We start from the raw sequence: 26,768 nt of genomic DNA on the forward strand, positions 1-26,768 counted from the left end.
CTCGCCTAGTGCCAGTCCAGCCAAGCTGCAGCCCCATGCACTGATGTGGGCACAAAAATCTGGGAGGGGGCATATGCCCCCACATGTTCCACTTGACACATTGCCTATGGTATCACTTATACCCACACATTCCCTGCCCTACATGCACACACCCTGCCCCAAACACTGAGGGGGTGGAGGGCATCAGGTTAGGAGTAAAGGGCACCAGCACCAGCAGGGGCTGCGAGAAGGGCATAGGCTGTTTGGCATGAGGGAGTTGGGCAGGAGCAGGGCACCAGAGTATCAGGGCTGATCAGCACCAGAGGCACAGGGGGTGGGGGATGGGCAACCACAGCTGGACCCCACATCCAGGTAAGTGAATGGGACAGGGGGAACTCTGATTTTCCATTATATAAAAATCAAAGTCATATACCAAAATATATAAGTATTTAGAATGTATTTTATTATAATGATTGAGGCACTGGTAGGCTTCTAAATTGCTTTAAAATGTAAATATATCAATAAAACCTCATGTCCAACTGATACACATATACATATATTAGTGACGTTTCATTTTAGTCACAGAAAAAAAAGCAGGTTTTGGATTTTTTTTTTTTCTTTTTAAATCAGAGAATTTGGAGGGGATAAGGGTGTTTTTGTTTTGTTTTAAATCAGAGAAAACCAGGATCCCTAGTGATGATATTTGGATGAAATCTGTCTATGACTATAAAAAAGTATTACTCAGGAAAACACCGCACTTTTATTAAGTTGAATGATTGGTATCGATTTTATATTCCTGGATTCCTAGATCTATTATTTTCTCAAAGGACAGACATTCAGAGACAGAAAAAACCTAAGCAATACAAGTCTACCCCTTTGCTACACTATACTGTTTGCTGAACTAGTCAGCTGGAATGTTTTCTTTTCTCTTGCTGAGCAATGCTTTAGGCGACGTAGGCCATATTTTTTGTTTAGTACAGTTTATGAGAAAATCCTTGTTCCTTTGGCAAGGGATCTGCTTTTGGTTCTCCAGAGAGCCTGGAAATGCCCAAGATGAAAGGCCAATGATTTAGCTATGCAGTGCTACATGGAAGGCCATGAAGTACTCCTCACTAACACCCCGACTCCAATCCATAAAGAACACCCCAATCTTTCCATTGCATTTGTGGTGTCTTCCATTGTAATATATAAAAGTTCTTATTTATCAATAATTCTTATGTAAAACATTCACTAGGGCAGTGTTTCTCAACCCAAGGACTGTTACCCAAAAGTGGGTCGCAATAATATATGAAAGAGTTATGAACAAGCTTTAAAAATGGATTCTCCTTTAAAAGGAGAAAAACCATGAGAAAAGGTAGTTTTTTCCTGGAAGGCTATCAGAGCTCCATCCTGCAAGAGGCTGCTTGGAGCTGCTTGCAGCACTTCATGCCGCACCCCCCCCCACACACACACTGGGAAACTGGGGGCTGGGGGAGGGAGGGCAGGAGGTTGGGAGAGAGGGGCACTGGGTTGAGACTGGCCATCAAAGTTTATAAATGTATCCTTGTAGCAGGGGCCCGGCTAAGCCCCCATACTCACTGGAACAATGGTTGCTGACACATCCCCCCAGGTGGCAGATCCTTGAGGAGAAGCAGCAAACCCGTGCGTCAATGACATGCTCTGCTTCGCTACTAGATAGGCAGCCAGCACACAGCAGATGCTCCCCAGGCTCCGGTCCCAAACTGAAGTGAGGGTCAGAACCCCAGCTCTGCTTGGGCACAGGCCACAGCCCGAGAAGAGGGCAGGCAGCTGGCACTGGAAGTGTTGCCTAGAGCCTGGAAATGACAAGTGTCAGGGCTGATAAGCATGTCTGGGGCGCTCAGCTCTTGTCGGTGGCAGTGGGGCACATGGGAAAGGGGGGGGGGGAAAAAGCAGAGGTCCAGGTTGGCCCAGACCAACCTGGAACCCCTTACATAAGGCTGCACCAACCTCAGGAAAGGGGGAAAGCATAGGCACTGTACCACACAGCATTCTTCCATGGAGACTGAAGACTAGGAACTGAGGACCAGGACCAGCTCTCTGGATGGAATCTTGACTGCTGCCTTACCATAGGAGGTCAAGCACTTATAGGGGCTACTAAGGGCTTCATAATACCCCTGGCTCCACATTACCCAAAGGGCTCGGCCCAGGATGGACCAGACCAGTTGGACTCAGTTCATATCAAGGACAAGCCGTGAAAAGCTTGAACTGCCTGCGGGAAGGTGGCCAAGGTAACCTGCTGGGCCTAGGAAAGGCCTGAAGCAGGCACAGACACAAGTTATATGAATTTATTTGTTTCTTTATGCAGTCCATACACTGCTCATCAGAGAACTGCAGCAAAAACCAGAGGGCTTAGCTGAGGTGTGCTGACCCCAGGAAATGTAGTTTCCTTCTGTCACGGGCTCTTCCGTCTGAACAATAAGACCAAATGCCCTATACATCCAGGCATCTGTACCAAGCACCAACATGAACACCTGAGTGGAAGGGGGCTGGGTAAAGGGGAGGAGGAGCCCCACAGCAGACCTGTAGTCATAGTGACCCATAACTATCTTAGCCAACTCTCTCCAATCAGGTACCACCTCCTGATACCCTTTCTGATTACACCAAGTTGTGGCAGGCGATATATGAAAACAGGAGCGAGACACCCGCTGATCGTGCAGCAAGCAGGCCCCCCCACCCTGGTGTAGCCAATTGGCTGGGTCCCTCTACAGTCCTGCTACAAGAAAAAGGGCTGCTCTAGGGCAAGGGAGCAGAGATCAATAGTATTAGAAAATCTGTGAACTTCTTAAACCCCAATACCAGGGGTGTCAAACATACAGCCCATGGAGTCACATGATTCAGTTCATGAGTCTCTGGACTGGCCCCACACACTACATAGGGCATGCACTGGCCCTGGCCCCATAGGTGCTACACGCAGCACATGGGGTCAGTCCAGGGGACATGCTGCATGAGGCGATTGTCTCAAGACTGGTTCTACATGTAGGCTCCAAAGTTGGTCAAGGTCTGGCCTAGTCAGTGGCAGCATGCATGTCCAGTCTGGCAGGGCAGTGCAAGTCCTGTGCCAGTCCACTGTTTCACATACAACATGTATGGCCAGTCCAGTTTCAGAGCTATGTAGAGTGCACCAGCCCCAGGTCTCACTCTGCATGCAACATGCAGGCTGGACTGAGCACTTCATGCAGCGCAAAGAATCTGGAGCATGGCTTGCATGTGGCCCTGTGCTAGACCAGCCCCCTGCACTGGGTCCTTCACGCACAGGCAGCCTGGAGCCCAATGCAGACTGGTCTCAGAGCTAGCATGCAGGCCCAGTCCAGCAGGGCACCACAGGCAATCCATATCCCAGACCCCTTGTGCTGCATGCAGTGCTGAGTCTGCCCACACACTATATGCAACAAGTTCCAGAATGAGGTTAGCATATGCTGCAGGCAGCACACACGCTGGACCTAGGGGAGTCAATCCCAACACAGTCTGCAGATCAACCCAACAAGTGACTTCTGGGGTTGGAGGAGGCTGCCACCCCTGCCTAAAGAACTTTTTTCTTCTCTAGGAATTACACTGGACAGTTTAATTGGCTACACTGGAGTTCTATACCTTTCCATATTAACAATGATTTCCACAACCACACTGTATCCTTTCCTACAAATCTGGTAATGCTCATCAACAGACTTTTTTTTTTACTTTTTAAATTGCATTCTGTGTGAAAATTTGCTTCCGCCTCCACAACTCCCCACAGCTACTAAAGGAGGAAGGTAATCACAGAACATGAAATCAATTTGTTTTCAAGCTCATAAGGGCCTAACACACCAAATCAAATATTCTGAAATCAGTCTCCAAGGATTCACTTACATCTTTTTTGTTCCACTTTTCTTCACTGATGTTCTCAAACTTAAATAATGCTGGAACAGAGACTCTTTTCCTAAATCCACTCTTAACTGGGTCATATCCAGAACATACATTAATATTGTACTTCTAATTTAAAATACTTGTGCTTGCATAAGTGCCTACTTAAATGCCTCATTTAATAAGTTTTCAGTAGTGCCTGGGTACATCAGAAAACAGGCAGGAGACCTAAATCCTTTTCACTATAGGCACAGTTGTAACTGGACACTTGAGTGCCCTGGTAAGCAACCATAGGCAGGCCAGCATCAGTGGCTGCAGTGCTGGCAATTACGGCAGCACAGCAACTGCTATTTTGTGTCCCACACCCGAAGTAGTCATGCCCCCTGCCTCTTTGTTACACTACTGACACCAAGTCAAAAGGTTCAAATTTACCTAGTGCAGGTATGTCTAGCACAGTAGTTACATGTAAGCGTATGTTTTCTACTAGGTTGGTGGATCTCCTCCGGCGGGCTTTAAACTAGGCTCATCGGGGGGAGGGAAGTACAAGGGCAGGGGAAGCTGTGGACCACCAAACCATGTGGCACCCACAAGGACAGCCCAGCCTGAAGAAGGAGAACATTGGAAACCTGAAAGCCATGGGGAGACCAGCACTACAGAACAGGTAAGAAACAATGGGCCCCTTGGGACTCAGAGCAGGGGGGCAGCAAAGGCACCAGTCGCAGGGCTCAAGTGCCTATATACTAATGCTAGGAGCATGGGGAACAAGCAGGATGAACTAGCGCTCCTGCTTGCACTAAACACCTATGACTTAGTGGGGCTAACAGAGACCTGGTGGGATTCATCCCATGACTGGACGGTACATATTGAGGGCTATAGATTGTATAGAAAGGACAGGTCGGGGAAGAAAGCAGGGGGGGGGGGGTTGCACTTTATGTCAGTGAGCAATATACATCAACCCTCATCAAGACAGAATCCAAGGTTGAGGAAGTAGAAGGATTGTGGGTTAGGCTACATGGGGGGCAAGGAGAAAGGGATTTGGTGGTAGGGGTCTGCTACAGACCCCCACACCAAGGGGAAGAAATAGATGCGGGGCTCCTGAGGCAACTCTCGGAGACCATAAAAGCTAAAGAGGCGGTAGTCATGGGGGACCTAAACTACCCGGACATCTGCTAGGAGACGCAGACAGCAAGGTCCCATCACTCACACAGGTTTCTAACCTGTATACAGGACCTCCACCTGACACAGGAGGTGCATGGTCCCACTAGGGGGAATGCCATACTGGATCTGGTATTGGCAACAGGGGATGACATGATAGGGGACCTCCAGATCGGTAGCCATTTGGGAGACAGTGATCACCTAATAATAGAGTTCAACATAAGACGTCGAGTGGGTAAGGTAACTAGTAGGGTGAAAGTGCTAGACTTTAGGAAAGCTGATCTCAATGCACTCAGGCAATTAGTCAAAGAAGCACTGCAGAGTAGGAGTTTTGAAGGGATGGGAGCCCAAGAAGGGTGGCTGTGCCTTAAGGAAAAGATCCTTCGGGCACAAAGCAAGACGATCCCCGAGCGAGGCAAAAAAGGGAAAGGGGCCAGGAGGCTTCCATGGCTGACCAGAGAAATCCAGGGCAGCCTAAGGGCCAAAAGGGGAGCACATATAAAGTGGAAACAGGGTGAGATCACTAAAGATGAATATACCTCCTCTGCTCATGCTTGTAGGGAGGCAGTTAGGCGGGCCAAAGCTACCATGGAGCTGAGGATGGCAACCCAAGTAAAAGACAACAAGAAATTGTTTTTTTAGATATATTGGGAGTAAAAGGAAGGCCCAGGGAGGAATAGGACCCCTTCTAAATGGGCAGAAACAATTGGTGACAGACAGGGGGGACAAGGCTGAACTCCTCAACGAGTTCTTTGCCTCTGTGTTCCTAAGCGAGGGGCACGACAAGTCTCTCACTGGGGTTGTAGAGAGGTAGCAGCAAGGCGCCAGACTTCCATACGTAGATCCTGAGGTGGTGCAGTGTCACTTGGAAGAAGTGGATGCCTTTAAGTCGGCAGGCCCGGATGAGCTCCATCCAAGGGTGCTGAAGGCACTGGCCGACATCATTGCAGAGCCACTGGCAGGAATATTCAAACGCTCGTGGCGCACGGGCCAAGTCCCAGAGGACTGGAAAAGGGCTAACGTGGTCCCCAATTTCAAGAAGGGGAGGAAGGAGGACCCGGGCAACTATAGGCCGGTCAGTCTCACCTCCATCCTTGGCAGTCTTTGAAAAAATTATCAAGGCTCAGATTTGTGAGAGCCCGGCAGGGCAAATTATGCTGAGGGGAAACCAGCACGGGTTTGTGGCGGGCAAATCGTGCCTGACCAATCTAGTCTCTTTCTATGACCAGGTTACGAAACGCCTGGACACAGGAGGAGGGGTGGATGTCGTATACTTAGACTTCAGGAAGGCCTTCGATACGGTATCCCACCCCATACTGGTGAACAGCTAAGAGGCTGTGATGTGGATGACTACACAGTCCGGTGGGTGGCGAATTGGCTAGAGGGTCGCACCCAAAGAGTCGTGGTGGATGGGTCGGTCTCGACCTGGAAGGGTGTGGGCAGTGGGGTCCTGCAGGGCTCGGTCCTTGGACCGATACTCTTTAATGTCTTCATCAGTGACTTGGACGAGGGAGTCAAATGTGCTCTGTCCAAGTTTGCAGATGACACAAAGCTATGGGGAGAAGTGGACACGCCGGAGGGCAGGGAACAGCTGCAGGCAGACCTGGATAGGTTGGACAAGTGGGCAGAAAACAACAGGATGCAGTTCAACAAGGAGAAATGAAAAGTGCTGCACCTAGGGAGGAAAAATGTCCAGCACACCTACAGCCTAGGGAATGACCTGCTGGGTGGCACAGAGGTGGAAAGGGATCTTGGAGTCCTAGTGGACTCCAAGATGAACATGAGCCGGCACTGTGATGAACCCATCAGAAAAGCCAATGGCACTTTATCGTGCATCAGCAGATGCATGACGAATAGGTCCAAGGAGGTGATACTTCCCCTCTATAGGGCGCTGGTCAGACCGCAGTTGGAGTACTGCGTGCAATTCTGGGCGCCACACTTCAAGAAGGATGCGGATAACCTGGAGAGGGTCCAGAGAAGGGCAACTCGTATGGTCAAGGGCCTGCAGGCCAAGCCCTACGAGGAGAGACTAGAGAAACTGGACTTTTTCAGCCTCCGCAAGAGAAGGTTGAGAGGCGACCTTGTGGCTGCCTTTAAGTTCATCACGGGGGCACAGAAGGGAATTGGTGAGTATTTATTCACCAAGGCGCCCCTGGGGGTTACAAGAAACAATGGCCACAAGCTAGCAGAGAGCAGATTTAGATTGGACATTAGGAAGAACTTCTTCACAGTTCGAGTGGCCAAGGTCTGGAATGGGCTCCCAAGGGAGGTGGTGCTCTCCCCTACCCTGGGGGTCTTCAAGAGGAGGTTAGATGAGTATCTAGCTAGGGTCATCTAGACCCAGCACTCTTTCCTGCTTATGCAGGAGGTCGGACTCGATGATCTGTTGAGGTCCCTTCCGACCCTAACATCTATGAATCTATGAATGTAGCAACCAGCAGAGCCAGGAAGCACAAGAAATACCCACACTAAAACACAAGCATAGTATCCCTGACCAATGACTGTCCAACCTCCTCTTGAACACTTCCAATGGAGATTCCACAATACTCAGCACTTTGATAGATTTTTAATACATTCCTTATATCATATTCCAAAAAGCTATTAGCTGGCATTTACTGGTAAACCAGGTGTATATTAATATGGAAAGAACAGGCCAGATCCATATATTTAAAAATATCTGGTTTTCTTGGCAGCCTGGCCTACTTAACCTTAGATTAACTGTCTGTATTTCAACACAGCAAGTACTTCTGCAGCTGCCTCTTCTGCATCTCCCGTGATAAACTGACTTTCAGAAGTTAACAGTGCTAGACTCCAACCTGTCACTTGGGTTCCAATCTCGCAAGTGTATTTTCTCACTCTGAATTATTCTATATGAATGTAAGCACAGGATTTAAGCAGCTACCCAGAGTACAGAAAGCCCACCTTGTCTCATATAAGCAACAGTCAGTTCTGTCCATTACGTTACAAACAGAGCAGGGGTACTTGTATGGCAGAGGGTGTTTCATTTTTATAGTGATTAAATTAATTACAGATCAACATTTGCCTGACAAAATAATTAACCTAATCTAAAACCACCTTTATCTATTTCCAAGTACCAAGTATTGATCTTGATTAATTTTTCTCCAAAATCCCAAATGAAAAGTTGAAATTAAATATCAATGAAGTAAACCTAAACAAAGAAACCTTGTAATTAACAACTGGTAAAACAAGTGTTCTCCTACCCAAAGTTTTACCAGTATTTTATGACCAGGGATCCTGGTTTTCTCCAACATATAAAATTCCCCAATTTTTAGTTAAAAAAAAAAAAAACCAAGCCCAAATCCACAATATATCATGGAAAAATGTGGATTTGGGGTTAATTTTTTTTAACCAAATATTGGGGCATTTTATATACTGTATCAAAGAAAGCCAGGATCCCTGTTTATGACAGATCCAGAACAGAACCACTCAAATCTAAATCCTGTGCTCTAATCAAAAGTACCACCATTTTCCTCAAAATTATCATTAAATAGCATGTGTGTGCATGCACACACACACACACACACACACACACTCTAATAGTGTATTTTTAAATTGTTTTCTTTTTATTAGAGAGACTCTGGAATGAATGATCATGAGAAAAATCCTTTTATTCAAAATTATTTAGTAAGATCTAATAGGCCTCTTGCCAATTTGGGTCTCTTAGATGTTCCATTAAAAAGCCTCCAAAACAAATAATACTGAAGAGCATCAACACTCCAGTTACACTGGGTAGGATAAAATGTCTTTTAGAAATGATACCATCGAAGTCTTGGCGGAGTCTGCTCCGAAGACAATCATACATATAATATTTTATGAGAAATAAATCTTTTTAGATAATAAGCTTTCCTACTTATTTTAGGAGTCATCAAGATATTTCACCCACTTCTACAAACCAAAAATTAATAAAAAATATATTGTTTTAATCACCAGTGTTCTCTCCACAGGAGATCCCACCATCTAATAGCTTTACAGCTAGATGTACTTGTTCTGCTTTCTTTCCTAAGGATTCTGAAAATCTCAACTAGGTTTCAGATTTCAACCCTCCTTTCAAACTCTGATTTCTCTTGCTATGGTAATCCAGCACAAATAAACTATTAGCTTTCATGGTTTCAACTGACTGTTATAACAAAGTTATAGTTTAGTTTTATTAACTGCCTGATGCACTTTCCTCCATCTAGTATTTGGCCACCTTCTGAGACCAAAGACTAGATTCTATTCTATCACATACGTGGACTTAGCATGAGTTTATTCCACACTGAGAAAACATTTATCGTATTTACCCAAATACAAGGAAAGGTTTCCTCCCCACCACCCCAGGAGAACAGGGGAGAGGGGAGCCTCATTTTGGATTCAAGTACGGCCTGTTGCAGACAGTGGCTAACCCCCAGGTTTAGCCCTGGGCCCCAAGCTGAAGCCAGAGCCAAGCTGCCACCTGCCTCAGGCTGGAAGAGCTTGTTTGGCAGAGTAGGGACCATGTAGTTGGGGGAATATAGGGGAGACTCTGGAAGCTGGGAACCTGCAACCTGACCCCTACCCTCTCTCCCCCTTGACCTTCTGCTTTGGCTCTGGTCCCTCCAGCCCCCAACTTGGCCAAGCTGGAAGCTACCACCACTTCCCCCTGGCCAAGCATGGCTGGGGCAGGGCCAAGCCAGGGCTGTGCTACTGCTGACTACCCAGGAGCCAGAGAAGAGCTACAGGGGGGAGCAGAGGGTGGGGGGTGGCAGGAGCCAGGCTGGGTGGGGGCCATGCTACTGCTGATTATCCTGGAGCTTCAGAGCTTAAGCAGAAAGTTAAGGGGGGTGAGGGGAGAACAGAGTAAGGGTGCAGACACAGAAGAGCAGAGGGTGGGGAAGGCAGGGAGTGGGAGGGCTGGCACAGGACTGAGTGCAGTGGGTGGCAGCCAGGGAACAGGCAGGAGGCGGCCCGGGCACAGAGAGGCAGGTGGCAGGGTGGGAGCAGGCACAGGGGACAAGAGGCAGAGATCTGACCCCTCACCCCACCACTGCTGCTTTCCCTGTTACAGCAGTAGGGAGAAACACATTTTAGATGACTTTCCAGTAATTGTATACATTTTTTCCAGGTATAGAATACATTTTCCATACACTGAATCTAATTATTGGGGGGGCGGGGGGGAGAGTCTTAAATTCAAAATCATCTTGGATTTGGATAAATACTGTAAATGAAAAACATGAGTGATCTTCCTCCATCTTCCAGTTTCTTTGTGACTCAAAACTTAAGGGTAAAGTAAGAGGACAGCAGCAGAAGCATTAATGTAGGAGTGATCAACTCCTAGCCCATAGGTCAGATCTGGCCCATAGTGCTGTGTTACCTGGCCTATGGGGCTCTCTATAGGTCTGGACATTTGGCCACAGGAAAGCAATGGTACCCGTCTCCTTCTGTCAAATATCCACACCTCTTAGGAGCCCCAGGCCCTGTGAACACTCAGCAAGTCTGTAGACGACACCAAGCTGGCGGCGGCGGCGGGGAAGAGAGTAGTCGATATGCTGGAGGCTAGGGATGGGATTCAGAGATACCTCAACAAATTGAAAGATTGGAAGAATGGAAATCTCACGAGGTTCAATAAGGACAAATGCAAAGTCCTGCACTTGGGACAGAATAATCCCATGCACAAGTACAGGCTGGTGACCAAATGGCTAAGCAGCAGCTTTGCATAAAAGGATCTGTGGATTACAGTGGACAATAAGCTGAATATGAGCCAACAGTGTGTGCCGATTGCCAAGATGGCTAATAGCATACTGGGCTGCATTAGTAAGAGTGTTGCCAGCAGATCAAGGAAAGTGATTATTCCCTGCTATTTGGTACTGATGAGGCCACATATGAGGTACTGTGTCAAATTTTGTACCCTCTCCCTCCCTCATAAAGGACATAGACAAATGGGAAAAAATCCAGCGGGGGGGCAAACATGGTTAGGGCTCTAGGGTACATGACTTCTGAGGAGAGGCTGAGGGAACTGGACTTATTTAGTCTGGAGAAGAGAAGACTGAGTGGGGAATTTAATAGCAGCCTTCAACTACCTGAAGACTGGTTGCAAAGAGGATGGAGCTAGACTGTTCTCAATGGTGGCAGAACAAGGAGCAAGGGTCTCAAGCTGCAGCAAGGGAAGTCTAGGGAACCCTTGCATAAAGAGGGTGAGAGAGGGCAGCACTGGCCCCCATGCCTGCGGACCAGCCCCATGTCACTCAACTGATCTGCAGGGCCAAAAGGTTGAGCACCACTGCATTAAAGAAACTGGAATAGAGTGGAACAGGATCACACTTAGGTGCCCACATCCAGTTTGGATATCCAACACTGTTCCCCCAACAACAATTCCTATATCCCTGTACTTGTTCTGTAACTAAAAGAAAGAATTCGTTTTCTAGAAATGTTGATCTGAAATTTTTCCACAGCACTCATTTCCTTACTAAAATACCAGGCAGCACAGAAGACAGCTAACAGAAAGCCTACTATCTCTTACTGCTTTGTGTACATGTATGTAATCATTTCTCCTAATACGACAGAATATGAAAAGCATACTAAAATACAGGATACACACTCAGCTTTGGTTCTGGGAGTACAATTTCTGCCTGCAAGTAGCAAATACAATTTATCTCCCTATCATTCAACAAGCGTGCGCTTTGTATACATCCGGATCTTGTGTGCCTCTTCACTGATAGTTCTTTATTTGGATACTGTTCTGCTGAAGGTTATCAGCAGTAGGCAAGTATTTGACTAGCAAATATTTTCACAAGCAGGAAAACAGACCAGAAGACTGTTCCTGTATTCCACGGCTCTGTAGAAATACCAAGTGTATCTCCTAAATAAGGATTAGGTACCATGGAAACCCAAAACCTCTAGAGGCAAATTTCAACTCAGTATAGTCCAAAGATTTGTACTGAATGAGGTTGGTAAAAGAAAAGAAAAAGAAGAGACAGACAATACGCACACATGTTGCAACAGAAGTCGTTGCTGCCAAAATAACAACTTTCTTTAAAATTAACATTTCAAAATATTTACTTTCTGGATAATGTTAATGGATGTTACGAAATAGGGAGCATAGATAAGGAAAGCAAAACTCCTACAAACCCAATAAGGAGACTCCATTGTCTTTTTTCATTTTTGTAAGTGGTAAGAAAAGGAAAGTCAAAATTTGTGCTACTCTTATTTAGCAAAAGTTTAAAAATTAACCCTCAAAGATGTAAGAACAAATTTCATATACATATGCCTTCTCCATAGCTTGCTTTGATATGTATTCCTTTCTTCCCTTATGTTGATAGCAAACTTGATCAGCTGACTTACCCTTTATACAACTATTTGTGTTGCATGGCAAGATTTTAAAAATTGGCTGCTCTGAAAATAAGATCCCTAGACTAAAGGAAATAGACAAATATTTAGGGCCAGATCCTATTTCACCAATGCATGCTTAATTAGCACTTATCTAGTGGTGTAACTATAGGTTTTGGTACTTCATGCCAAGTTTGGTATTCTGCATAGCCATGTTTTTGCACACTCCCCAACTAAGCGTGCTCAGTAGGGCTGCACTTTGCCCTAGCAAGGCCAAGCAGGGTGCAGGGAAGAAAGAGGGTTAACAGAATCGACTAGGCACATGCATGCCAGATAAACCCCTGAACTTCAGTCCCAAAAGGAACATGACTAGTGGGTGTGAGATGCTAGAGGAGGAAGATGGTAACCCTTGCACTTTTACCCCAATAATTAATGATTAGGGTACTAGCCAAGGGAGCAGAAACCCCTCCAAGGATCCTAAGGAGGTCTGAATCCATGACTCCTGCTTCCCAGTAAAGCACTCTAACCAACAGGCCACAGAGTAGGTACTGTCCAGAGAACCTGAGACCCCTTCCCACTGATGCTGACCAACTAGGCAAGCAAGAAGGGAAAATATATAAAGTCAGGAGGCAGAACAAGTGAGAGGGAGGGTTGCTTGGTGAGATGGATGATACCCTAGAAGGGAAGAGGTCCTAGGGCCCTCTATTCTAGCCCCAAGCCCCTTCTCACAATTTGGCAGATACTATCCCAGTAATGTTTATCCAATTAATATGAAATGCAAAGGGAGTATTCAAGAGCAGTTTTATAATTTACAGATGTATCTTTTAAACTCTTCTGGTTAATAACCTCATTTAATCTCCAGGCAAGATATTAGCCTCTCGTGGGCCAAATGAAACCCACGAGCCACCAGATGGACAGCCCTGTTCTAGAGGAAACATTAAAGAGAAGGAGCATTCCCGAAGCTGTCTTAATTTTATGAAGCTATTGGCTCCAGAGACAAGAAAGAAACTGAATTGATTTCCATCATTGAATTTTCTGTCTTCTTGATTAACTTGTATCTCCTGGGCTCAGCATTTATTTGTGATATGCTGTAGCTTCTAGCTAGCTTGTATGACTTGAGGCAAGTACTACCTACATTTCCTAGGGCCACAAAACTGCATGTAGAAGTGAGTCGATTATGATTATACATTTCCTTAAAACAAATCTAGAATGATTCTGGAAGTCACAGAAATGCTTGGTAATCTTATATAAGTACTGATACATAATTGTGTAAAACAGGTCCTACAGGAAAGTTTATGGGAGCTTGAACACTTCCCTAATTCCAGGAAAAGGTAGGCATGGAGAAAAGGCGTGAATGCATATACAATGCTTATTGTTTTAATGTCTGTTTTCTTCCGAATGCCTTTAATGGACAAAGGGAAAAAAAAATGCTTGATTTAAGGAGACTGTTCAGTCACTACTTACTATATTCCTTTTCTCACAAAAAGATTTCCATGTTCCAGGTGTACATGAGATTTGCTGTGGTAATCACAACTAACATCAAAGGGACTGAAACACAGGGACCAGTCTAAAAGTGGAATCATGAGAATCTGCCATCTCAAAAAGACAATGGATAGAGGCCTGAAACTTCAAAGGAATGTACTTAAAGAGACCAGAAGGTCAGAAGTGCAGTAGCCTAGTGCAGTGGTTCTCAACCTTTTTCCTGCTGGGACCCAACTGCAAAGATCCATGGCCTATCCTGACCCACACCCCCCTGGCCCTGCTGGTGCCTGACCCACAAGTACCCTACCCAGCTGGGCCATGCTGGTGTCCCTCACTCCCGACTCACAGCCCCCAACCCCAGCCCTGCCGGAGAGGGCCCCCAGCTGCCCCCATTCCACTTGGGCCAGAGCACAGTGGCTGCAGAGGCTCCAGCTCATGCAGACAGCAGCAGAGCAAGTGGAGAAAAGGAGGCAGGTAGGTTGGTCGTGGTCCTTCCCAAGCCCTGAGCAGCATCTCCCAGCCACCCTGCCCCTGCAATCATGGGCACCAGCCCCAGTGCCACCAACCTGGCCACACAGATCTCTCCCACCCTCTCTCCCTGCTGGAAGGGGTAGGCACCTTCCCACCACCCCTCTGTCCTGCTCTGCCACAGCTCACAACCCTTTGAAATATCCTTGTAATCCACTTTTGAGTCGCAACACTGATCTAGTGGCTGTGACACAAAGTAATTGCAGGAATTAAAATTTGATTAATTTCACCCTCGATGATGTAATCAATGGTAGTACATGAATTTAAAAAAAAATATATATATATATGTTCTAATTATACTATGTCAGATATTCTCAACAGTTCAAATAAAAATTGATAAAAAACATTCAACATTCAATTATATTTTCATTTAGAAAATAATAGACACAGAGAAGACAATAAGAGACCTTTAAAATATTTATCAATTTCTCAGTATAAAATTAACTACACTCGTTTTCTGGTGAGCAGATGTCAAGATATGTGGAGAACAATGCACCAGAGAAACTACATCTGCAGGAACTACAAGATTTTGCATTGGATCTTTTCCAGAAAACTAAAAAGTACTCTCTTCTGCATTAACTGCAACTGGATCACACTGACTTTTTCTTTGATCTTACTTTGTAGACATTTTTCAATGACAGAAACACCACTTTCTTTATAAATACTCGGTAGTGTAGACAGACTGCTTTCCAACTCCTACGCAAACAGGAAACTTTAAAGGTCTTCCTCTTTTACAGTCTAATGTTCTGCAATTTGAAATGAATCAAAAAGGCAGATTTCAACAATGGTAACAGGGTGGCAGAAAAAAAAGTCATCAACTTTGTGACTCAAGGTCTGGGATTCTTTTAGAAGAGAACTACTGTTCTGACAAATTCCTTAAGATATCAACATACTAACACTTCATTGCCCTGAATTCCAGAGTACGATAATAGGTTCTAAACACTTACACTAACTGGAAAGCTCTCCTCAGTACCACATATTTCTCTTTTCCTGATAGACATTGCTTCTTGGTACCTTCATGAAAGTAAAATACTGTACTACCAACTTCTGGAAGCAAGCATGAGAACCATTAACTGTGATTGCCTAACACAGAAGCAGACTACTCTGTCAGACGCAGAAGCAAAAGCTGTGGTATATAATTATAATCAGCCTTACCAAAAGGGTTGCAAAATTACTCATTTGCTCATTACCATAGCTAAAAACCCAGGGCAGAGTACCCAGCTTCAACTAGAGGGGTGGGGAATGTTCACCCCCATCCTAGCAGTCCAGGCAACGTCCTGAAAAGTATAGGTTTAAAACCTCCCTCTTTGGTTGAGGAGGAAATTCAACCAGGTTTCTTACTTGCCTAAGAAATGTTCCAAATACTACAGACAAACATATGACAGGTGAACACTACCATCACTATCTCCTCCTCCAACCATTCTTGATAAGAAATCAGTGAGCCAGTGACTCGTTTCCAAAGTGGTTCATTTTAATGCCCAAGTACAGAAAAGGAATGCAGGCTCTGCATCCTACTCTCATGTAGGTGCCTAACTCAGAGCTACAGCCAATCACACAGAAAATCAAAATATCAGGCCTCTCTCAAGCGTTTCCTATTATTACCTAACTTAAACATGCCTCCCGCCCAAGATGCTGGCCATGATGAATCCCATTCCCCATGTAGTTTAGATGCATCTCAAGTGCCTAACTTGCAGCTGTGAATTTAACTCCAGACCAAGCATGTAAAATTAAAGCACAGTCAATATGCCCAAGGTCCAGATCAACACACAGCCTTAAGCACTTCAAAATCCTCTTTTTAGAGCCTAATTTTAGACACTCTTGGCCTATACATTATCTCTGCATCTGAAAGACTGTTACCAACACTTTGTATTAATATGGTGCTTTAATCTGAAAATTTGAGCACGTTACAACAGTAAACATTTCACACAATAGAGCCAAGCATATCAATTAACTGTTTTTTTCTTGACACCAGTATGATCTAGTGGGAGGAGCTTAGCTCTCCCACACCAAAAACCTAAATTCTTATGTTTTTACCAAAAGCTCCCTTGCAACCTTGACCCCATCTTTGCTCTTCAGTTACCTATGACTCCGCAAAATTGAAGAGTTCCTTTCTCAAAGGCATGAGACCTATTAAGTGGGAGCTGTGAAATGTACAGTTCAAATCAGTCTCTTGGTTCTTTTATGCTGCTGCTATTCTCCCTTGACATTTTAAATGGACAGTGTAGTTGCAATAAAATCCTTTTCTCCAGCATCTTTATCTCCGTACTCCAAAGAAATAAGGAAATAACGGAAGCATGTAAGTCTCATTTTCAGTATGGCCTCTCATAGATTCATAGATGCTAGGGTCAGAAGGGACCTCAATAGATCATCCAGTCCAACCCCCTGCACAGGCAGGAAAGAGTGCTGGGTCTAGATGACCCCAGCTAGATGCTCATCTAACCTCCTCTTGAAGACCCCCAGGGTAGGGGAGAGCACCACCTCCCTTGGGAGCCCATTCCAGACCTTGGCCACTCTAACCGTGAAGAAGTTCTTCCTAATGTCCAGTCTAAATCTGCTCTCTGCTAGCTTGTGGCCATTATTTCTTCTAACCCCTGGGGGCGCCTTGGTGAATAAAACCTCACCAATTCCCTTCTATGCCCCCGTGATGAACTTATAGGCAGCCACAAGGTTGCCTCTCAACCTTCTCTTGCGGAGGCTGAAGAGGTCCAGGTGCCCCAGTGTCTCCTCATAGGGCTTGGCCTGCAAGCCCTTAACCATATGAGTTGCCCTTCTCTGGACCCTCTCCAGGTTATCCACATCCCTCTTGAAGTGTGGCGCCCAAAACTGCACGCAGTATTCCAACTGCGGTCTGACCAGCACCCGATAGAGGGGAAGTATCACCTCCTTGGATCTGTTCGCCATGCATCTGCTGATGCACGATAAAGTGCCTTTAATGGCTTTGTCACACTGCCGACTCACGTTCATCTTGGAGTCCACTAGGACTCCAAGATCCCTTTCCGCTTCTGTTCCACCAAGCAGGTCATTTCCTAGGCAGTAGGTACGCTGAACATTTTTCCTCCCTAGGTGCAGCACTTTGCATTTCTCCTTGTTGAACTGCATTCTGTTGTTTTCTGCCCATATGTCCAACCTGTCCAGGTCTGCTTGTAGTTGTTCCCTGCCCTCCGGCGTGTCCACTTCTCCCCACAGTTTTGTGTCATCTGCAAACTTGGACAGAGTACACTTCACTCCCTCGTCCAAGTCGCTGATGAACATATTGAAGAGTATTGGTCCAAGGACCGAGCCCTGCGGGACCCCACTGCCCACACCCTTCCAGGTGGAGACCGACCCATCCACTAAGACTCTCTGGGTGCAACCCTCTAGCCAATTCGCCACCCACCGGACTGTGTAGTCATCCAAGTCACAGCCTCTTAACTTGTTTACCAGTATGGTGTGGGATACCGTATCGAAGGCCTTCCTGAAGTCTAAGTATACGACATCAATCCCTACTCCTGCGTCCAGGCGTTTTGTAACCTGGTCATAAAAAGAGACTAGATTAGTCAGGCATGATCTACCTGCTACAAACCCATGCTAGTTTCCCCTCAGCATAATTTGTTCTGCTGGGCTCTTGCAAATGTGAGCCTTGATAATTTTTTCAAAGACTTTGCCTAGGATGGAGGTGAGACTGACTGGCCTATAGTTGCCTGGGTCCTCCTTCCTCCCCTTCTTGAAAATGTGGACCACATTGGCCCTTTTCCAGTCCTCCGGGACCTGGCCCGTGCGCCACGACTGCTCAAAATATTACCACCAGTGGTTGCGCAATGACGTCAGCCAGTGCCTTCAGTACCCTCGGATGGAGCTCATCCGGGCCTGCCAACTTACAGGCATCCAGTTCCTCCAAGTGACCTTGCACCATCTCAGGGTCTATGCTTGGTTGTCTGGCGTCCTGCTGCTGCCTCTCTACAACCCCAGTGAGAGCCTTGTCCTGCCCCTCACTTAGGAACACAGAGGCAAAGAACTCATTGAGTTCAGCCTTGTCCCCACTGTCCGTCACCAATTGCTCCTGCCCATTTAGCAGGGGTCCTATTCCACCCTGGGCCTTCCTTTTGCTCCCTATATATCTAAAAAACAATTTTTTGTTATCCTTTACTTGGGATGCCATCCTCAGCTCCATGGTAGCTTTGGCCCATCTAACTGTCTCCCTACAAGTGCAAGCAGAGGAGGTATACTCCTTTTTGGTAATCTCTCCCCGTTTTCACTTTTTATATGCTCCCCTTTTAGTCCGCAGGCTGGATTTCTCTGGTCAGCCAAGGAAGCCTCCTGGCCCCTTTCCCTCTTTTTCCTCTCATCGGGATCGTCTCCCTCTGTCCCTGAAGGATCATTTACTTAAGGCACAGCCACCCTTCCTAGGCTCCCATCTCTTCAAAACTCCTACTCTGCAGTGCGTCCTTGACTAATCGCCTGAGTTCATTGAAATCAGCTTTCCTGAAGTCTAGCACTTTCACCCTACTAGTTACCTTACCCACTTGACGTCTTATGGTGAATTCTATTATTTGGTGATCACCGTCCCCCAGGTGACTACCAATCTGTAGGTCCCCTACCATATCATCCCCCATTGCCAATATATGTTTCTCATCCAGCAGAAACATATGGCTCAGCCCATGAACTTCCCTAAATTGATTCTACATTAGCAACTGCAAAAAGACTGCCAGAAGACTTAAAACACTGTGTTACAAAAATCCAAGACATATGAACAAAGTACTTTTAAAAACCTCTTCTAAAAACTGCCTCCTAGGTACACCTGCAAGATTGGAAGCATCCTGTTTATCAAGTTCCTAGTCTCTACCACTTACTACTAAATAAAAATAAAACTATTATTAAAGAAAAAGCTCCACAACTTTGTTGTAAACAGGAAAAAAATAATTCACTACAACTCAGCATGCAAAACAGCTGAACTAAATTTTGCTCAAGTTTAATAAACAAAAATAAAAATCTCCCAAATGACAGGAACAGGGCTGAGAACAAGCCAGCTAAATTTCAGCCCTAAAAGCTCCTCATAGACAAGGATGGGCAATTATTTCAGCTGGATGGCCACTTAACAAGTTTTGGTGAGCTGTCAAGGGCCACAAGGGTAGCCCTGCCCCTGGACAGGTGTTATGCCCCACCTGGACGCCATCTTGGGGCCAGAAGTCCCACCCCCTAACCCCGACTTTTGCTGCCAGAAGTCCCTCCCCTTGCCCCTGGAAATATTCCTTTTGAGAAAGGGATCTGTTATCTTGGAAACAGAAAAAAGCAAATTATATACTAAAAATTAAACCTTTGACAATAATATATTTTAATTTTATTTAAAATATATATGTTTTGTCCTATTTGTGTGTGTTTGCATTGCATTGCATATACTGAGGTGATTGCATAATAGCTTAAAATGAAATCTTATTCTTGTATATTGTGGGGTGTGTAGAGAGTGTGGGTATGGGGTTTGTGAGGGGCTGGGGGCATATGTGTGCATGTGTGTCTATGTGGGGTGTGTGTGCATACGTATGGACATGAGTGGGTGGGTATGGGGTTTTGTAGGGGGGGTGTTTGTGGGAATGTGTGGGGGGCTGTGGGGTGTGCAGAGGAAGAGAATATGGGGTGTGCATGGGGAGGTGTGGGTGTGCGTAGCAGTGTGTGGGGCTCCCCCACAGAGGTGCACAGATGTGTGGGGGGGGAGGGTGTGGGTAGGTGCAATATGTGATTGTGTGCGGGGGAGGGTTCGTGTGTATGGCGGGGTGTGCATGGGACGCCCCCCACACACACACCTTCCCCCCGCCCCCCGAGCCAGTCAGCAGCTGCCCCCACCCCGTAAAAGCCCAGAGCCCATGCACCCTGTGGAGCCTCCCTGCCACTGCCAGTGTGCAAACCCTATCCCGCCACATGCCTGCTCTGGACTCACCCCCATGGGAACACATCAGCTGGAACCCATGTGCACAGCTTCACCCCAGCCCATCCCACACCTACACCACACCACCCACCCGTGGCACGTCCTGCCGCCCCCTGGGCGCACAGAGGAGCTGGGGCAGCTCTGCAGCTGGACTGCCGCTTTAGACAGCCCAGGAGGCAGCAGCTCCTTCCCGCTGGCCCCTACCCTGCAGTACCAGTGGGGACCTGTGCCACACAGCCCTGACCCCATGCCTGCTCCAGACTTGCCCACCCAGACTCAGCAGTGGTGACATCCAGGCAGAAACTGTTGCTCAGCACAGGGTAAAAGCAGCCCCTCGCCACTGCCAGGCCCCTTCCTGCTGCAGCCACCCAGAGCCCTGTTCAGTAATGCTAACGAGAGGTCTTCAAGCCAAGCAGAATCTGAATCTCTACCCCCAAAAAAAACAAACAAAAAAACCACTTATCTTTTAAAAATTGCTTCATGATATAGGAAGTGAGGCTGAGTTACATACCCAGTAGCTTTTTGTTTTGGGGTTTGTTTGGGTTTTTTTTTTGGGGGGGGGGGGGTTGGGTTTTTTTTACAGGTCACCTTTAGGCTCAGTACTGTGGGAGGGAGGGAGGGAGGGAGGGAGGGAGGGAGGAGGGGCGGACTTTGACATTAGGTTATCTTTTGAGTAATTTTACTGTGTAGGCTGACTTTCATGTGTGCTTGATCGTATACTTGGTGAGAACCAGTACCAATGAACTGACTGGTGAATTTTAATATTTCTTCATATACAAATTTAAGGAGTTTCAAAATGCACCCCGGCCATAAGAGATGCATGCTTTATAAACCCAAAACAATAAAGCCACATAATATGCTGTGCTAATAGGAAGATGGGCAATTATATGGAGTAGAAAAGGAGACAGAATATTAAATGTGCAGGTATCTCAAATAATCACTTCTCAGAATAACAGTACGTAGCTAAATGAATAAGAAATGCATTTGTTTATGGTAGACAAGGTTCCTTGGGTGAATTTGATATCTTTTATTAGACCAACCCAAATAGTTGGAGAATAGTTATTAAGCAAGCTTTCAGATTCAAAAACCCTTCCATTTATTTCATTTTCAAATACAGTATCAAAACCAGTTGGGGTTTTTTGTTTTTGTTTTTAAACTAAACACCATCCTTATACAATGATAAAGAGGTGAAAGTACATGCACCTTACATAAAAGTAAGGTTGTTACTCTGCAATAAATTTCCCCCAGAAAGATGAAAGTGCCTCACAAACCTACACACAGCAATATATGTGTACACTACCAAGAAGAAATGCTGCAATCATTGCTAGCTTTAAGACTATATTGCAAACTGTCAAGCACCCTGTACTTCAATGCGTCTCACATGACACACACAACCTACCAACTGAAAAATCATCCCAATTCCCCACATAGTCCTATCTGATGCCAGAGATGGCAAACTGCACTGCCAGCTGAGTACCCCTAAATGGGATTTATCCATTGAACAGCTGTGCCTTGCACTCTACCTCCTAGTTTCCCATTATCCATGGTGCAAGTGGGAAAAGACCAAGAACCCTTAAGCCTCACAACTGGATGAAGGGTATTCCTGAGCAGTGAGGAGATGACTGGTGGCATAAATGTGGGCACATAAACATGAGTGAATGTGCACAAATTGAGATGAGGCAAACTGAATGTTGCTTATGTTACTTTACAGTAACCTGGCTCTGGCTCTTATAACAACTGTTCATAATGAAAAGCAACACAGTTCATCCAAAGAAAATTGAGAGCCTTATTCAAGTACTATGCATAACGTTTTTAATCCCCAACTAGCTTATCACTTAAATTCTGTTGCTTTTCAATACCATTTAAATGCCTAGGTCACTTGGGTGATTTTGAAAGTGTTATCCTATAACTCAACATTCATGTGGAAAGACAAATTTCTTGGAGGGGGCGGGGAAAACGACTCAATCATGAAAGCAACTCTGAACATTACAAATATATAGAAATGGGCAAACAATTCAACATTAAAAGAAACTCTTTCGTTTTCTATTCTAGTAAGAATAGATAAAATGTCGTCCAAGTCATAATTTTCTGTAGATAAAACATGGAAGAACAAAGCATCCTTCAAATCACATTTTCTGTAGGCAAACATGGATTAAAATAAGAGAGCAAGGATGTAAATCAGCAAGCAAACAGAAGAAAGTGGGGGGGGGGGGAAAATCGCCTCTGAACAATTAACGTCTGCTGCTACAATTCCACTTGGCTTGATGTTCCACTTTCATTACCCACATGAACATGGCAGGAAAAAGGAGACAAAGGAGGGGGGAAAACAGGAACAAGCATTGCTGATTGTGCCTTAAAATTCTGAAACTCGCTGTGGGCGTGTTAACCAATAGGAATGTGGTATATACATGACAGAAAAGACGACAGTGAAGAATAAGAAAAGAGCAGTGATTGGTTAACTTACTTCTGACATCACATCCCTGCAGGGAAGGATGACAAAAACCCTACCCAGCAATTACATGTTCCCCTGCCCTAAGAAGGGAGGATTGAAAAGGAAGGGGGAAGGGAAAAAATAAGTCTTGCATGCCTTGGGATGGATATAGTTATGTAACTCTGTGATCCACACCTGGTTCTCAGTTTACAAAGGTTTGTTTCACTGCTGCTCTTTGTATTTTTCTGTGGCATTCTTTTTGACTAAGAAGTGTTTCATTTTGTATCTGCATCTTGGAAAAGAATGCCTTCCTTTGTCATTCAAAGACCAATTGAGTCAAAGTTTTATTAAGAACAGACTTCGTTAAATTAGATCATGAGTGTTCATTGATACAAGAACTCGGGTTCAGAAAAATAATGGCTGTCACTTTAACTTAAAATCTCATTCAATTTAACATGTATTTTTTAGCCAGGTAGTGGAGCTAACTCCTCCCAGCTCATGTACTATTGTTCAACTTAACAAGTAGCTGCAGAAAACTCATATTCTTAACTTAATGTCTTGCAAACAGTAGCAGTAAGCAGAAGATCAGATGGATGTTAGGAGTAAAGGTTTAAGGCACAGAAGAATGAGGAGTAAAGAACATCCTCTTCAAACCAAGTTTAAAAATAGACCTATTAGCACCTGACTCTGATGCTTTTGGTTCTTTCATCCCTCCCACCCATTACAGAACGTACCCAACTGTGTGAGAATCCAATTAGCAAAGTGAGGATTGATAAACTTGATTAAAAATGACAAATGATTATCACTGTTCTTTATCGTACTACAATAGCTCTACTCAACAAGCTGTTTTTGGTGTACGCTGCAGATTAAACATAATACTGCCATTGTAACTGATGACAAGTTCCATGGAAACTGTTACAGCCTATTTGAATGCAGAATATCCAGAAGCTAACTGTGAAAATATACACACACAAAATAGTTACTTGATTATGGTCTTTTTTAGGTTATTTACACAGTGAACTATCTGGATTAACTTTCTTTATTATTTCAGTTTCATTCTGATAATATCTCCATGCCAAAGGGACAACCATTCAAACGTCTGAATGCTATAACCATACTTACAAACTTAAAACCTATAGGAAATACAAAGCAACCCCCTGACCAAAGCAGCAGTGGTCCTTTCTTGCCTTCTACCATAAGCGATTTTGCCGTATAACTCATGTAGTTACCCTCAAATTTACCCCCATCCTCCCCAGGTTCTGCTTGGACATGCACAGAAGGTTGTTTCAGACCCTGAAGGGGAGGTGGGAGGGTAATTCAAGGAAATGGTCCTTATGGAAAAGGTCCTGCCACTGATTCCCCCTCTCCCCTTTACAATACCGAGATAAATTTCAAGAAATCCTGCTGATTCCAAATGGGGTGCTAAGAGCAAGAGAGGTGTTTTGTGGTACAAGCAGGTCTAAGCAGGGTAGGTCATGTCAGCAAAAACACCATGAACTGCACACGAAAACAAGACACAAACAGAAAACACCGTGGAAAACTGGTAACGTGCTGCCGCCAAGAAGCACTCCTGTAGCAAGTAGTCTGCCACACCTGAGGCCACTGTAAAGTTTTGGACAGCTTTAATGCACAGGCATAGAACATTCTTCAGTAATCTAATCTCAAGGTGACAAAGGTACAAATCCTGGTAGCAAGGTCCAAAGGGAACAGTCACAGGCAGCTGACAATAAAGCACAGCTACAATACCAAGGCTCCAGCACTGCACAACATGCAGCAGGCACACGCCCACCACCAGAGGGGGATGCAACATGGCCCTCAGGGCTGACTCTCAATGAGTAATAACCTCACAGAAGTCTCAACAAATCTGTACGCTCGGGCTGCCACCACCCAAGCACAGTCAGGAAGCATTAGACACAGGAGGAAACTGGCTGGGTGCATTTTAATATCAGAGACAGAAGCATCCTGCCCCTCCCTCGCAGCCTGGCACGTTGTGTCGCCATTCCCTCCAGACAAATCCATGTCCCCACACCTGGAAAGAGACTGCTTGCAACCTTCGCTGCACCCGCTTCCTCCTTGGGCCTCATAAAGGGCACGGGGCCTTCCAACAACACTTGTGGCCTGACCTCACCAGGCAGGGGTGCCTCCTAACCCTGGCACCCCCAGACACTTGACACAGCTCTGCCAGGCAGGGGTGCCCACCAACCCTAGCACCCACAGAAACATCAGGAGGCATTACTTCAAGGTTAGGGCTGGCAGGCTCTGGAATGGACTCCCAAGGGAGGTGGTGCTCTCTTCTACCTTGGGGGTCTTCAAGAGGAGGCTGGACAGATATCTCGTTGGGGTGTTAGGACCCTGGCACTCATTCCTGCCCCGCAGGGCTGGGGGTTGGACCCGATGATCTGTTTGGGTCCCTTCCGACCCTAAGCACCATGATACTATGAAACCACAATGCTTGTGGCGGACCAGGCAGGGGTGCCCCTCAACCCTGACACCCACAGAAACCACAGCACTTGTGCCCCCCCCCCACCAGACAGGGGTGCTTCCTAACCCTGGCACCCACAGGACACTTGTGGCCCAACCCCACCAGGCATGGGTGCCCTGCAACCCTGATGCCCACAGAAACCACAACTTGTGACCCAGCCTCGCCAGGCAGGGGTTGCCTCCTAACTCTGGTGCCCACAGACACTTGTGGGCCAGCTCTGCCAGGCAGGGACGTCCCCCAACCCGACACCCAGAGAAGCCACAACATTCACGGCCCAGCCGCTCCAAGCAGGGGTGCCCCCCACCCCTAGCACCCACAGAAACCGCACCACTCACAGCCCAGCCGCGCCAGGCAAGGCTGCCCCCCACAGAAACCCTCGCTTCTCACCCCCAGGCACCACTCCACGTTTCACCCCCACCACGTCCCTGTAGAGGTGCCAAGGCCGGGACGTAGGAGCAGGCAGCGCTCGCCTGCCACCACCAGGAGCCGGGCTAGGCGCTCCGCGAGCAGGAGAAGCCCCCACGGGTGCGGGACTGCCGGGAGAGGGGGGATATGTTACGGTGCAAACAAAGCCTCGCCCAGCCCGGCCGCGGGGAGAGAAGGAAGCACAGGAAACCCCGCTCCACACCCGGCTTGTCCTTCCCCTCCCCCGGCCCAGTGGGGCAGCACCCCGGGATCAGGGCGCAGGCGGGAGCGGGAGCGGCCGCGGCCGCGGCCGCGGCCCCGGCCCCGGCCCCGGCCCTCACCACTTGGTAGCGGCTGGCTGGCTGGTGATGGTCCATCGTGGCGACCCAGCTGCTCCAGCTCCGACTCCGACGCCGACGCCGCCGCCGCTCTCCCCCGTCTCCGCCCGCCCCGCCCCGCCCCGAGCGGCTCGGCTCGGTAGGCCCCGCCCCGCCGCCTGCGCCCGCTTGAGTCACCCCGGCGCCGCCCCCGCGCCTGCGGGAGGCCTCGCGCTCCGCCCTGGCAGGCCTGGCTCTGGCCCCAGGCCCCTGCCCGTGCCCGACACGCTCCGAGCAGCCGCCGGTGCCCTTCAGCGCGGAGCCCGCCGCGGCAGCGCCCCGGTTGAGCACAGAAGGGCAGGCTTCGTGAGGGAGACACCTGCTCAGCCCGGCAGGTCGCCAGGGTTTGGGCCTCAAGACATGCCTCATGGGACGGGAGGCGCCCCTTCCTGACCTTTGGGGGTTGAGTGGAACCCACTTTCAGTAAGATCTGATATGATCGATCATGCTAAGGGGGTTGGCAGCGAGGGAGAACCTGCTTATCTCAGTAGATCTCCAGTGGTTTGGCCTCAAGACATGCTTCATTGGATTTGAGATGCCCCTTCTTAACTTTGGTGGGTTGAGTGGCACCCAGTTTCAATAACAAATTATATCCTACTATATGATGTCAGATGATAGGTGATATGATATGACATATCATGCAGAGGGGTTGGGCAGTGGGGGACATACCTGCTTATTTCAGCAGTTCTCAAATTTTTGGCCTGGAGCCACGCCTCTAGACCCAAGGCACTGAGAGTCATAGAAAAAAATCCTAGAAAATGAGGGTTGGAAGGGACCTCAGGAGGTCATTTTAGTCCAACCCCCTGCTCAAATCAGGACCATCCCCAACAGTGGCAACGTGTAGGGGTAACCCTGAGAGTGCTGGTGCAC

General features: G+C 46.9%; 1 protein-coding gene across 5 annotated transcripts in view; it reads right to left on the reverse strand.

Moving 5' to 3' along the window:
• The window catches only part of NDFIP2 (Nedd4 family interacting protein 2), a 73,717-nt gene extending 47,748 nt beyond the window's left edge, over positions 1 to 25,969 (reverse strand). For all 5 annotated transcript variants that reach the window (XR_002090640.2, XR_002090639.2, XM_059725489.1 and 2 more), the window contains exon 1: positions 25,863 to 25,969. Coding sequence is in view for 3 of the 5 variants with exons in the window: in XM_059725489.1 (XP_059581472.1) it covers positions 25,863 to 25,898 (36 nt within the window). In the remaining 2 variants the exon portion in view is untranslated. The remainder of the gene's footprint in view (positions 1 to 25,862) is intronic.
• Between the last annotated feature and the right edge of the window lie 799 nt (positions 25,970 to 26,768).

Source organism: Alligator mississippiensis, chromosome 1, assembly GCF_030867095.1.
Source record: "Alligator mississippiensis isolate rAllMis1 chromosome 1, rAllMis1, whole genome shotgun sequence".
NCBI lineage: Eukaryota > Metazoa > Chordata > Crocodylia > Alligatoridae > Alligator > Alligator mississippiensis.